Genomic DNA, 13,643 nt, shown 5'->3' on the forward strand with positions numbered 1-13,643 from the left:
TCTACCAGTATACGAAGTTTAAAAGTGTTTAGTTACGTGGAAATTATTTTTAAAAACAGCCGGTCAAACCGAAAAGATCCAAACTTCCTAAGGAACCATATATGAGGGTGGGCGTGGACGGACTGACGTGCAATATGGCACGGAACTATTAAACATGAATGTAGCGAGACTGATATAATATATGTTTGAAATTGAGAGAAGGCTATTATGTTATTTTGTAAAGCTTCTCAAACTGATTCCATTGTAACCTTTTTCTGTTGGTGTTTTTTTCAGTTCCCGAAGACACTGAAGGATTAACAGACGAGTATTGCCTTGAGATAAGCTTCAGCGTACCAGAAATACAACAGGAAAGTTACAGTTTAGAATACAATCAAAGAATACGTGAGTAAATTTATTTCAAAATAACTTGCAGAGACACTGCCCTCCGGATGATTCTCTGCCAATGTGTATTGTATAGATAGATAGACAGACAGACAGACAGACAGGCAAGCGAGCAGGCAGTCAAAGAGACAGGTAGATAGATAGGCAGGCAAGCAGGCAGGCAGGCAGGCAGACACACATATACATACATACATACATACATACATACATACATACATACATACATACGTACGTACGTACGTACGTACGTACGTACATACATACATACATACATACATACATACATACATACATACATACATACATACATACATATACATACATACATGGTGGCTGCCCCTCGTTATCGAGTATGGCCATTGCACGAAGCTTAATCAATGTTGTTATCGTGTAATGCCTGTGCAAGAAGATTTTTTTAAAGTGAGGAAAGGCTGTGCACTGAGTCAATCCCACTCACTAAGCAACAGCAGCCATAATCCGAAAAGAAGAACAAGTCAACATCATCGGTAACCACTGAGCCGCAGGTTTTATGTCGAAGTTATCCCAGTTACCTGAGTTACCTTCTCCTAGAAGGATGCTCTAACAAAGTTCCTCCGCCCTTTGACGGGTTTTCTTTTTCATCCCGCAGGGTGTCCAATAAACACCCTCCTCACCAAGCAAGCTTGGTGGGGTTGCCGGTTTAGTCGCCAACGACCCGACCATGCAACAGGTTGTACTGGGTTACATGTTACCAGTAGCACTCGAAAGTGACCTGACATAACATACATACATACATACATACATACATACATACATACATACATACATACATACATACATACATACATACATATGGACTGCTTGATTGGATGCTTGATGAGATCTGAGCCATTGATGTGAAAACCCGAAAAATACCAACGAGCATACATAATTTCCACATAAACAGTGACGTAGACCGCTTCTATCTAAATTGAAAACAAGGCGGCAAAGGTTTAACATCGATCCAAAATGCCTTTGAATGTCGCATCATATAACTTCGGCAACATCTTTTAACTACCAAGTGTCGAAGTTCATCCCTTGACCAAGTTTGCGTACATGAGGCTGATAACATCATAAGACTCGGAAGGTAGCTCCTTGAGCAACACTCTTTGTCTGATAACCTAGAACACATGCCCAAAGAAGTCGCACGACTCTACCTCAACGTATCATCTGATGAAAGGATGAGCCTATATGAGCAGAAGATTATGGATATGTTAGTAGATTATGGATATGTTATGGATATGATAGTAACATCGATCATCAAAGCAGTTTATCATGGACCAATAGCCGAATTACTACCTCCCACTTCGAAGGGTAAGCGTTTGCAATCCAGGAACAGGAAATATCAACCAAGTGCCTGATGCACAAAAGGGATAGAGATGCAGGATAAGCCGTAAAATGTGACAACCGATGCAGACTTTGTGGAGTTCACACTGAAGACATCTCCCACATCATAAGCAGTTGTCCGCAAATGTCATCACGGTATTATCTACCGATGAGACATGGTGTTGTAGCTAGGATATTCTATAATGAAATCTATCGAAAGGATAATCCCGAGGACAAAGAAATAAGAATCCACAATATTGTAGAAGCCATAGGCACTCATAATAAAAAGGAATACTGGTAGAATGTACCAGTGAAGACCTCAATAAAATGTAAGCACAACAGACCTGATATAGTGATTTGGGATAGAGAAGAGAAACTGTGCACAGTTGAGGAAATTAGCTGCCCAGTGGATGTTAACCTAAAGCTGAAGATCAGTGAAAAAGAGAACACCTATGCTGAACAACTGAGAAATCTGCAGTTACTCTATCCAGATTACAAGTTCATGTTTATACCTGTAATTATTGGGACCCTGGGATATGTAACACACTGCCTAAATACCAATCTTGAGAAAGTAGGCTTCCTAAAACCAGAAAGGAGAGAGCTGATTCGAAGACTACAGATCCAATCCCTCACTGGAACTGTAAAAATCTGTAAAACTTACCTGAAGTTTATCATTTAAATATATAAGAGCATGTCTAGATATGCAACTATATGCATGAGAATATAATACATAAAGCACACAAATCTGCACATACAAAAATACATACAAACAAAATTACCCTGTTGAAATTCCAATGGAGGAACCTTGGATCTAGGTTAGAAACTAGTTCTTTCTCTATTGGCAAGAAATATTGAAATAAACTGAATAATGATATACACACATACATATATATATTCATTCATTACACTGTGGAACAAATTTTTTAAAAAATTTTTGTGCCTCGAATTTTTGAGTCAGTGCTAGGTATGTTCATACTACCGAAGAAAAACTTGACTTTCATTTGTTTCTAGCTCTAGTTCTTTGGATAGTACATTTATTGATGTTGACTACTTTGATAATATAAACCGAAAATTTCTAGTGCTGAGCGTAGAGGAACTAAAGGCAGGTATATTCGAGGGCCAGAAATCAGGAAACTCCCGTACGAACCAAATTCCCATGGTTCGATGAGTTATGCTAAGGCAGATCCGTAGTCATCGTTCACTCTGGATGTAAGATATTCGGGGGTGGGGAGAGACTCATAAAGTAGATAACTACTCTGAACTAGTAGAGAACATGCTCTCTTTTCCTTTTTGTCAACTTGGTTGTAATATGAACTTCAAACTGTGTTACTGTCAGCTCGCCGTCTAAGTATTTATTAATATAATTAAAAGCCTGACAAAAGCGGCAAGCTGGTAGAATCGTTAGTAAAGCGGACAAAGTACTTAGCAGCATTTCACTAGTCTTAACGTTTTAAGTTCGAATTCTTCTGAAGTTAACTTTTCCTTTTATCCTTTCGGGATCGATAAAATAAGTACCAGTTATACACTGGTCTACTTAGCTCTTCATTTCTTCGGAGGCGGTAAAATATAGTGCCAGTTGAGCACTGGTACTATATTTTAATCGACTTACCACCATTCCCCAAAATTTCAGGCCTTGGATTATTATTATTATTATTATTATTATTATTATTATTATTATTATTATTATTATCAATAATAATAACTATAAACTTTTCTGCTAAAGTCACAAATCCTGAAATTTGGAAGTGGCCAGTCGATTAGATCGTCCCCAGTACACAACTGGTACTTAATTTGTCAACTCCGAAAGAATGAAAGGCAAATTCAACCTCGGCGGAATTTAAACTCAGAACATAGCGACGGGCGAAAAACCGCTAGACATTTCGTCCAGCGTGTAAATATTTCAGCCAGCTCGCTGCTAAGTTAATAATAATGTGTATATTTACTAATGCCTGGTTCTTATAATCTATTTGTATTCTAATTATATTTTATCTTCTATAGCTGGAGTACTGCCAGTTACTTTGTTTTGAGGGATTTTTGCTGGGGTCTTTTCGTTTCTTTTTCTCTAATTGTTAGGGATTTAGAGCAAGTTGTATATTTCTTATTTGGTTTTCATTGAGAACTACATCAATTCCAATTAGCGTTGCTCTGTAATTAGCTTATCTTTCTAATGAAAGTCTTTTCAGTTAGATTATCATTTTCACGTGTGTGTACATGTGTGTGTGTGTGTGTGTGTGTGTGTGTGGTGTGTGTGTGTGTGAGAGAGAGAGAGAGAGAGAGAGAGAGGAGAGAGAGAGAGAGAGAGAGAGAGAGAGAGAGAGATAATATATGATTATACGTCATACTTCAGTTGGCAAATGGAAATATAACGACGGGAGAATGTCAGTTTTTGCGCAGAAAACAGAAAGATAAATTAATGAAAAAGCTAAGGTAATTAGACCAAAACTGTTAATTAACTAACAATGCATGACTTGTACGCAATGTCAACACAAATCTATTCAATGACATTATAATATGCATACATAAATAAGGTTTTATTCAGTTACTTAACTAAAACAATGAAACCAAGAATATTTAAATATGCCTTTTATTGGAGTTTTCTATAACATTGTTTTCGTGTGACACATTTGTGATGTCTGATTTTTGCAATTTGTTTTCTGGATCCGTTTGACCGACCGCCTACTTCTCAAACGACTGTTTATCAATGATCTAGGACGACATAAAACGCAACAGCAACGTCAGTGGAGGCGCAATGGCCCAGTGGTTAGGGCAGCGGACTCGCGGTCGGAGGATCGCGGTTTCGATTCTCAGACCGGCCGTTGTGTGTATTTATTGAGCGAAAACACCTAAAGTTCCACGAGTCTACGACAGGGAGTGGTGGCGACCCCTGTTGTACTCTTTCGCTCCAACTTTCTCTCACTCTTTCTTCCTGTTTCTTGTCCCCCGACTTCATACGCAACCGCTGAGCCTGGATGCGCATTCATCCATCCGTCGATGCTCTCGGTATCGGGGGTTGACCTACTTTCTCTTCTGCGGGTCTTACAAATAGCAAAAGACCACGTTTCGGACTTCTTCCACTACAGGACGAAGACCGCTTCGCTCAACAAACAAACAAACAAACAAACAGCAACGTCAGTGGTTAGGGCAGCGGACTTGCGGTCGTAAGAACGCGGTTTCGATTCCCAGACTGGGCATTGTGAGTGTTTACTGAGCAAAAACACCCAAGCTTCACGAGGCTCCGGCGGAAGTGGGTGGGGTGACCCCGCTGTACTCTTTCATCACAACTTTCTCTCACTCTTTCTTCCTACTTCTGCCACAAAGCAGAGAAACCATGGGGTAACCCACTATGGTGTGGTAAACTTTCAGATCCTAGTCTAGATTGCGAATCCTCTATACCCCAGGATGGTTCAGCTCTCCATTCGTTAAAAGCCACCGTTTATGGAATGAGGAAAACAACGTAGCTTTCGCACCCGTGCAACCGCAGGTCTATCGCGTGTGGTTGGTGGATCTTCAAGTTGCCACACGCACTCTTTGTAGCTTAGAGTAGGCTCGAATTAGAGATTATTCTTTGTGGCTAACGGTGTGAGTCCTGATTGGAAGAAGACAACAACTTCAAGTAATGGAAGGTATTTGATTAAGTTTTAGTGAAATCGTGTTTCATTACATGACTGTTGTTGTACACAAGGGCAACACTTAGAACAACAAAGATGTTTCAGTCATGTGACCGCGGCCATGCTGGAGCACCGCCTTTAGTCGAGCAAATCGACCCGAGCTTATTCTTTGTAAGCCTAGTACTTATTCTATCGGTCTCTTTTTGCCGAACCGCTAAGTGATGGGGACGTAAACACACCAACATCGGTTGTCAAGCGATGTTGCGGGGGGACAAACACAGACACACAAGCATACACACACACACACATACACACACACACACACACACACCACACACACACACACACACACACACACACACACGTGCTGCATCTGCACGAAGTTTTGTCAGTGATCAGGTTGCGGTCTGAAAGCGATGAAAATATTTCGACAAATTAAATTTAAATGTTGAAGTGAATCTAACGGTTTTGTGTGTTTCTTAAATGGCTTATAAACACCTTCCACGCTGCAATTGTTTATAAATATATATATATATATATATATATATTATATATATATATATATATATATTATATATATATATATATATATAATATATATATATATATATATAGACACAGGTGATATATTATATATTTGAAATTAAAAAACAAAAAAGAAATGAATAAATTAAATAAAAGTGACGAGTGGTAGAGTTGTTAGCACTCCGGACAAAATGCTTAGCGGCATCTCATCCGTATTTACGTTCGGAGTTCATATTCCGCCGAGGTCGACTTTGCCTTTCATCCTTTCAAGGTCAATGAAATAAGTACCAGTTGAACAATGAGGTCAATGTAATCGACTTAACCCCTCTCCTGAAATAGCTGGCCTTGTGCCAAAATTTAAAATCAATGTTGCATGTATAATTAAGGCAGGTAACCAGCAGAATCGTCGGCACGCCGGGCAAAATGCTTTGTAGTATGTCATCCGACTTTACGTTCGGAATTCAAATTCCGCCGAGGTCGACTTTGCCTTTCATCCTTTAATGGGTTAATAAAATAAGTACTGGTTGTCTTACCCCAAACCCCAAAATTACTAGCCTTGTGCTTGAAATCCTTATTAGGACGATATATAATATTTCTACTGACATTTCATGATTTTAAGTTTTGTTTCTTTTTTTACAGATCTTATGAGGACTCACTTGGCATTCTTGGCTATTGGACTCGTCACTTATCTTGCTGCGTTTATATCTGGAATAGCTGTCTGTTGTTCAAGGGCTTCGAAATGGGCTCTTTTATCAACGGTGTTTACCTACACCACAGGTATGTATACACATCGTTAATCTTAAGGATTATATTCAAATCTAGAATCTGTCATAACGATTAAGGAAGGTAAGCGTAACAATTAGGTAAAATATAAAATCCTTTGAGGTGATGACATTCACTGAATTCTAAAAAGCAGGGGTCTCAAAATTTCTTGCCATTATACTTTTGGACGACAAATCCATTCACTGTGCCGCCATCCTTAACTGTTGACTTCTTACAAGCAGGAAGAATATGTTTTTATTGAATAAACCTGCCGATGTTATTTACGGTGCTTATTTTATCGACCGCTGGAAAGCCGAAATATTAAAGGAAATCCCTATGACTATGAACGCAAAAGCGTGAAATTCCAAGTGAGTCCCAGAGAAGGGTTTATTCTGGTATATAACTGTTCGACTGTTTTTATCATCGCTGAAATGACTTTGATCTTTGGTTTGTTTGGTTTACAGCCGACCTTGAATTAAACAATAACAATACCTTTGCAAAAAGCCTGAATATAATAGCTACTATTCCCCCTACACACACACACACACATATCAATTGAAAGCAATATCACAGACTGGTAATACAACATAAATATTGTAATGCAATATAATGCAATATAAATATAACACAATATAAATACAAGAGCACTCAGAGAGCGCAAACCTCTGCCAAGTCAACATCAACGTCCTCTCAACAATTAGCCCGAGATGATTTTTAAAATGAGAATGTCTGAAATAAGCTCGACTGCTCTCACAAACGAGAATACTAAAAATGAACCCGACCGTTCTCAAAAATTAAGTTTAAAAAAAACGGAAAAATAATCCAGAATCCTTGTCCAATACAGTAATAAATAGTTTATCCTTATCTAAAACAAGCCAAACTTTAAAAATTCACTATTGAAAATAGTTACAACCTGAAGGGGAATAATTCAGAAAGATTTGAAAGTTAACGTAAGATCGTAATCATTTAAAGTAAAGTAAATATAACAAATTATCCAGAATGCTTGTTCGGTGCCAGATCGATCCCAAAATCTAATCAGTTCGTGCCAGTCACGAGGACAAACATCTCTGGAAATTTCATCCGAATCCATCCAGCAGTTCTTGAGATATCTTGTCCACGGACAAACAAACAAGCAAACAAACGCGACTGAAAACAATATCTCCGTCTTCGCTAAGGCGGAGGTAATAATACAATATAAATATAAACACAATATAAACATAATGCAATATAAACATAACACAATATAAATATAATACAACAAGCTGAGGTACCCGGTAAAAAATTATTGTTAATAAGATGTCTGTTTATAGCCATGAAACATTTTTCGTCAAATTTCGGCATTTTTCAAAAAATTAAAATCTATATTAATGGGTAGGACCAATTTGATGAAAACATGAGCAGAGTCTGGTAGCGAACCCGTGTTGTCGTTATTTTTGTACATGTGCGTAAAATGGCGAAATTTTACACATTGGGGTAAATTTCTTCAAATTGATATTACGACGGCTAGTGCGCAAAATGCCTAAATTTTGCTTGAGAAATAAAATGGTCTTACCTAATCAAAACCTGAAACGCTGGGCGATTAAAACATCTAATTGAAATAATAAGTTTTAGCAAACCAAAACAATTCATAATGAAATAAATAATTAGCAAATGCTAAATAAATTACCGTTAATAAGCTATCTGTTTATACCCATGAGACATTTCTCGTCAAATTTCGGTACTTTTCGTCAAATTGATGTCACGATGGCTAGTGCGAAAAATGGCGAGATTTTACGATTTTTGAAAATCGATGCTGATTTAAAATGGATTTTTTAAAAATTCCAAGTGCGTAAGTGACGGCATGGATATAAGCCCCACATGCAGACAATCGTTTCGTAAAGAGATATAAAAATAATGCAATTTCATGATTGAATTGAATTAAATTAATTAAATATGTTAATTAATTATATATCAATATACTCTTCAGTACAGGAAGTATAAATAATTTTTTTTACAATGAACTTGAGAAAGGAAATAGAAGAAGAATAGAATCTAGGAGATTCGTATGTATCCTTATGAGAAAAAGAGTTGTAAGTCCTGTTAGGTATTAACTATAACTAAATGTTATAACGGTTATTTGAAAATATAAGTAAAAGAGGTTTCAGAGACGTTCTCTCTATAAATGAGTAAGGAGATTAGAAATTTTAACTCCAAATTTCTAATCGCCATACTCATCTATAGAGGAAACGGCTCAAACCTCTTTTATGTATATTTTCAAATTTGTTTATACTCCCTGCACTGAAGAGTACTCTTGCGCCTTTTTAAAGCCTAGCCAGGTTCATGGGCACGGTTTCCCGGTTTCTATGACGTATGTGTTCCCCAGCTGGACGGGACGCCAGTCCATCACATCGTTACTCATTTTTGCCAGCTGAGTGGAATGAAGTGTTTTGCTCAAGAACATAACGCGTCGCCCGGTCCAGGAATCGAAACCACAATCTTACGATCATGATGCTAACACCCTAACCACTAAGCCACGCGCTTCCTCCACTGAAGAGTTCATTGATATATAATCAATTAACATATTTAATTAATTTGATTCAATTCAATCATGAATATGCATTATTTTTATATCTGTACGAAACGATCGTCTGCATGAATTAAAATCCCCTTATATATTTAAACAACTTCCCTTCTCCATTTAACTAAATTGTGGAGTTTTATGGGATTCCTTACCTTAAATTCACAACACATCACACACACACACCCATGCATATATATATATATATATATATATATAATATATATATATATATATTATATATATATATATATAATATATATATATATTATATATATATATATGGCTGTTCTATCTCTCTCTCATTTCTCTTTCTAATTTGTCCTTTTTTACTTATCTTCCCCTTGTGTCACTTACAGTCTGCTTCTTTCATACAGCTTCTCTTTCTCTCTCTCTCTCTTCCTCTCTCTCTTTCTCTCTCTCTCTCTCTCTCTCTCTCTCTCTCTCTCTCTCTCTGTCAATTAATATCGCCCTATTTCTATATTTTCAGCATTTTGTGTGTCATTGGCGATGGCTTCGTTCCACGGCGTGGAATACCTTGAAAGGAATAAGATTAAAGATACAATTGGGAATATTATTTTTCGGAAGGAATGGCCACGGGTAAGTAAACAACATGTAGCTTATATACACACATATATAATGTGGATGGTAGTCTCCCGTGGTCCGATGGTTCTGCAATTTTTTTTTTTTTTTTTTGCTGAACAACCTGCAGAAATGCTCTGTTTGTAGTAATCAAATATGTTATTACACAATTTTTATACTGTTGTAAGTCCATCCAACAGATTATTTTCTACCGTTATAGAATTAATTTTATGTCCAGCCTTTGAACTCGCTAGTAAGCTTTAACGGGCGTGATTTTGTTCGACTGTATCCCAAGAAGACGCAAAAGCGGGAGGCTACATGGGTTAGTATTTACGACTGGGAATAATCATATTTCTTCCATTAGTAAGCCATAAACACAAAACCTTTGTGGCCGCTCGCTTTTGCATTTTCTCTCCCTCATTTAACTATCTAAAACAAATTTATCTTCTATATAGGCGCAGGAGTGGCTGTGTGGTAAGTAGCTTACTTACCAACGACATGGTTCCGGGTTCAGTCCCACTGCGTGGCACCTTGGGCAAGTGTCTTCTGCTGTAGCCTCGGGCCGACCAATGCCTTGTGAGTGGAGTTGGTAGATGGAAACTGAAAGAAGCCTGTCGTATATATGTATATATATATATATATATATATATAATATATATATATAATATATATATATATATATGTATATATATATATATACATATGTGTGTGTGTATGTTTGTGTGTCTGTGTTTGTCCCCCAAGAATTGCTTGACAACCGATGCTGGTGTGTTTAGGTCCCCGTCACTTAGCGGTTCGGCAAAAGAGACCGATAGAATAAGTACTGGGCTTACAAAGAAGAAGTCCCGGGGTCGATTTGCTCGACTAAACGCGGTGCTCCAGCGTGGCCGCAGTCAAATGACTGAAACTAGTAAAAGAGTAAAATAGAGTAAAAGAGTATATCTACAAAACAGTCCTTGGACGAAAATTGTATGCACATTTTGCTTTGACGGTTAATGGCGGCCAAACCGAGGCTATGATCGAGCTGGAAATTGGCAGGGATACTAAATGCGTGGTGAGGATGAGACCCGCGATGGTTAAAATTCGCAAGCTATAAAGATGTAGTTGCTATGGCAAAAAGAGTGATTTTTTTCTCGGTTTGTGCGATTGACATTTAATGCCCAGCGGCAAGCACTGCAGGCTGTTGTGCTTAATAAACATACATTTTGTCGCGAAATTCCGGCTACGAGGAAACGATTTTTCATTGTGAAAAAATGAGTGCCTTTTGCCCTCATTTCTTTTTTAATTTTTAATAAAATTTTCGTTTTTTTTTTTTAAATTCCGAATAAACCCGAGTGAAATCGGGTTATAATACTAGTATTCCTATAATTTATAAACCCTTAAACCTCCAACGCAATAATAATCATAAAAACGAATAAATCTAACTCAATAATAATCCCAAAGTAGCCTCACAAACTAAGTACAATTAGAGATAATAACTAAAGATAAACTAAGATTAACTCATCTTCAAGAAAAAAAACTTAGAATCAACCATCGATACTTATATTTCAAATATTAATAACATGTTTAAACTAACTGGCAGAAACATTAGCAAACCGGGCGAAATGCTTAGCGGTATTTCGTCTGCCGCTACGTTCTGAGTTCAAATTCCGCCGAGGTCAACTTTGCCTTTTATCCTTTCGGGGTCGATTAAATAAGTACAAGTTACGCACTGGGGTCAATATAATCGACTTAATCCGTTTGTCTGTCCTTGTTTGTTCTCTCTGTGTTTAGCCCCCTGTGGGCAGTAAAGAAATAAGTATTTCGTCTCTCTTTACGTTCTGAGTTTAAATTCCGCCGATAAATTAAGTACCAGTTGCGTAATCGGGTCGATCTCATCGATTGGCCCCCTCCCCAAAAAATTTCGGGCCTTATACCTAGAGTAGAAAAGTATATTTCCATTGAGACAAGAATACACGCACACGTACACACACACACTATATATATATATATATATATATATATATATATATATACTAGCAGCTAACCTGGTTTCACCCGGTCGGTTTGGCTGATGTGGCAGTAAAACCTGCTCTGTGTAAGCATTCGACTTATTTGGGCACGCTTACGTTAAAATACACATTTAGAATGCATTTTTTTTTTTTGTCAAAATGCTAAAAGTAACTTACCAATAAAAAACAAAAACAACCAAGATTCAGCCAAATCAGAATATAAACCCAAATACTATGCGAACAAAGATGAACCATCCCACTTCCATTGCGCGCACGCACACACACACACGCGCAAACCTCACGCACGCATTCACGTATCCTCCCTTTTACATACATACACATATATTCACACAGAGTTGAAATGTTCTTTGATTTATTTTTTCTAAATGGTATAATTTAATATTTCATTATTGAATTGATAAAATGTGGGGGGTTTTGTAATTATATTATATATATATATATATATATATATACTCTTTTACTTATTTCAGTCATTTGACTGCGGCCATGATGGAGCACCGCCTTTAGTCGAGTGCTCCATCATGGAGGGCATAATCTTTGTAAGCCTAGTGCTTATTCTATTGGTCTCTTTTTTGCCGAACCGCTAAGTTACGGGGACGTAAACACACCATCATCGGTTGCCAAGCGATGTTGGGAGGGGGACAAACACACACACAAACACACACACATATATATACATATACATGACGGGCTTCTTGCCCAAGGTGTCATGCAGTGGGACTCAACCTGGAACCATGTGGTTGGTAAGCAAGCTACTTACCACACACACGCGCGCACGCACACACACACACACATACACTCACACACACACACACATATCTGGAAATGTAATATGTGACAATTATTCGGTAGCCATGATAAAACTCCACGCCGCCATCTCTTCAGTTATCCGGCCATCGGAAAAAATGCTATGAAAAATGACCGTTATACAAAGGGAAATTACTATATATATATATACACACACACACATATATATGTGTGTGTGTGTATATAGGTACATGCGTGTGTGTGTGTGTGTGTGTGTGTGTGTGTGTGTGTGTAATGTTAAATTTTCTTATAAAGTATGTCTTTAAGTATACTTCACAATATATGGACTGTATTAAGAAGTGCTCCTTGCGAGCTAAATCGAAGGATAAGGGAAATTATAGAAGGAACACATCCAGTTAATCAATACAAATTCCAAAGCTTAATTTAAAACACGCAACGAAATAAATATACATATAAATTTACAATCAGTGAAGAAAATTACATGTAAAAGTTATGTAAAAACTATGCATGATGTACGTTGGGTTCAGGTACCGCATGGAAGAGTGACAAATAAAGAGATAAAAATTCGAGGTAAGGCCTTCCAAAAGGAACTGTTCGAATCGATTAAGAATTTGATGTTTGTACGAAATGTCGGATGAGTGTTCAAAATTTAAAAATTCAGGGCTAAATAGGTAGATAAATACAAATTCGGGCGAATTCGGGTAAATGATGTGTGTATGTATGTATGTATGTATGTATGTATGTATGTATGTATGTATGTATGTGTGTATGTATGTATGTATGTATGTATGCACGTATGTATGTGTGTAAACACAAAGAGGGTTAGTCCACATTATTCTGTAAGGAGCATAGGGCCAATATCACGGCTTCTCTGGCGTACATATATATATATATATATATATATATATATATATATATATATATGTGTGTGTGTGTGTGTGTGTGTGTGTGTGTGTGTGTGACAAACGAAAGAAAAGTGTACTCAGCACATTTAGAAGGGGTTATATGAATTATTTAAAATTGTTTGATTCGGTTTCACGCGACTTAAATTTTTGCAGGCCCCTAACAGGAGGCTGCAAACCAAAGTCTGAAAGAGCCTGGGTT

The 13,643-nt window shown here is 37.3% G+C and overlaps 1 protein-coding gene across 1 annotated transcript in view; it reads left to right on the forward strand.

The window, feature by feature from the left end:
• The first annotated feature begins 256 nt into the window (after positions 1–256).
• Positions 257–13,643, forward strand: part of LOC115216260 — a 14,503-nt gene continuing 1,116 nt past the window's right edge. Inside the window, exons 1-3 of the mRNA XM_029785459.2 lie at positions 257–381; positions 6,498–6,635; positions 9,668–9,777. Of these exons, the coding sequence (XP_029641319.2) occupies positions 6,503–6,635; positions 9,668–9,777 (243 nt within the window). The 5' untranslated portion in view covers positions 257–381; positions 6,498–6,502. The remainder of the gene's footprint in view (positions 382–6,497; positions 6,636–9,667; positions 9,778–13,643) is intronic.

This window comes from Octopus sinensis, linkage group LG10 (assembly GCF_006345805.1).
Source record: "Octopus sinensis linkage group LG10, ASM634580v1, whole genome shotgun sequence".
Lineage (NCBI taxonomy): Eukaryota > Metazoa > Mollusca > Cephalopoda > Octopoda > Octopodidae > Octopus > Octopus sinensis.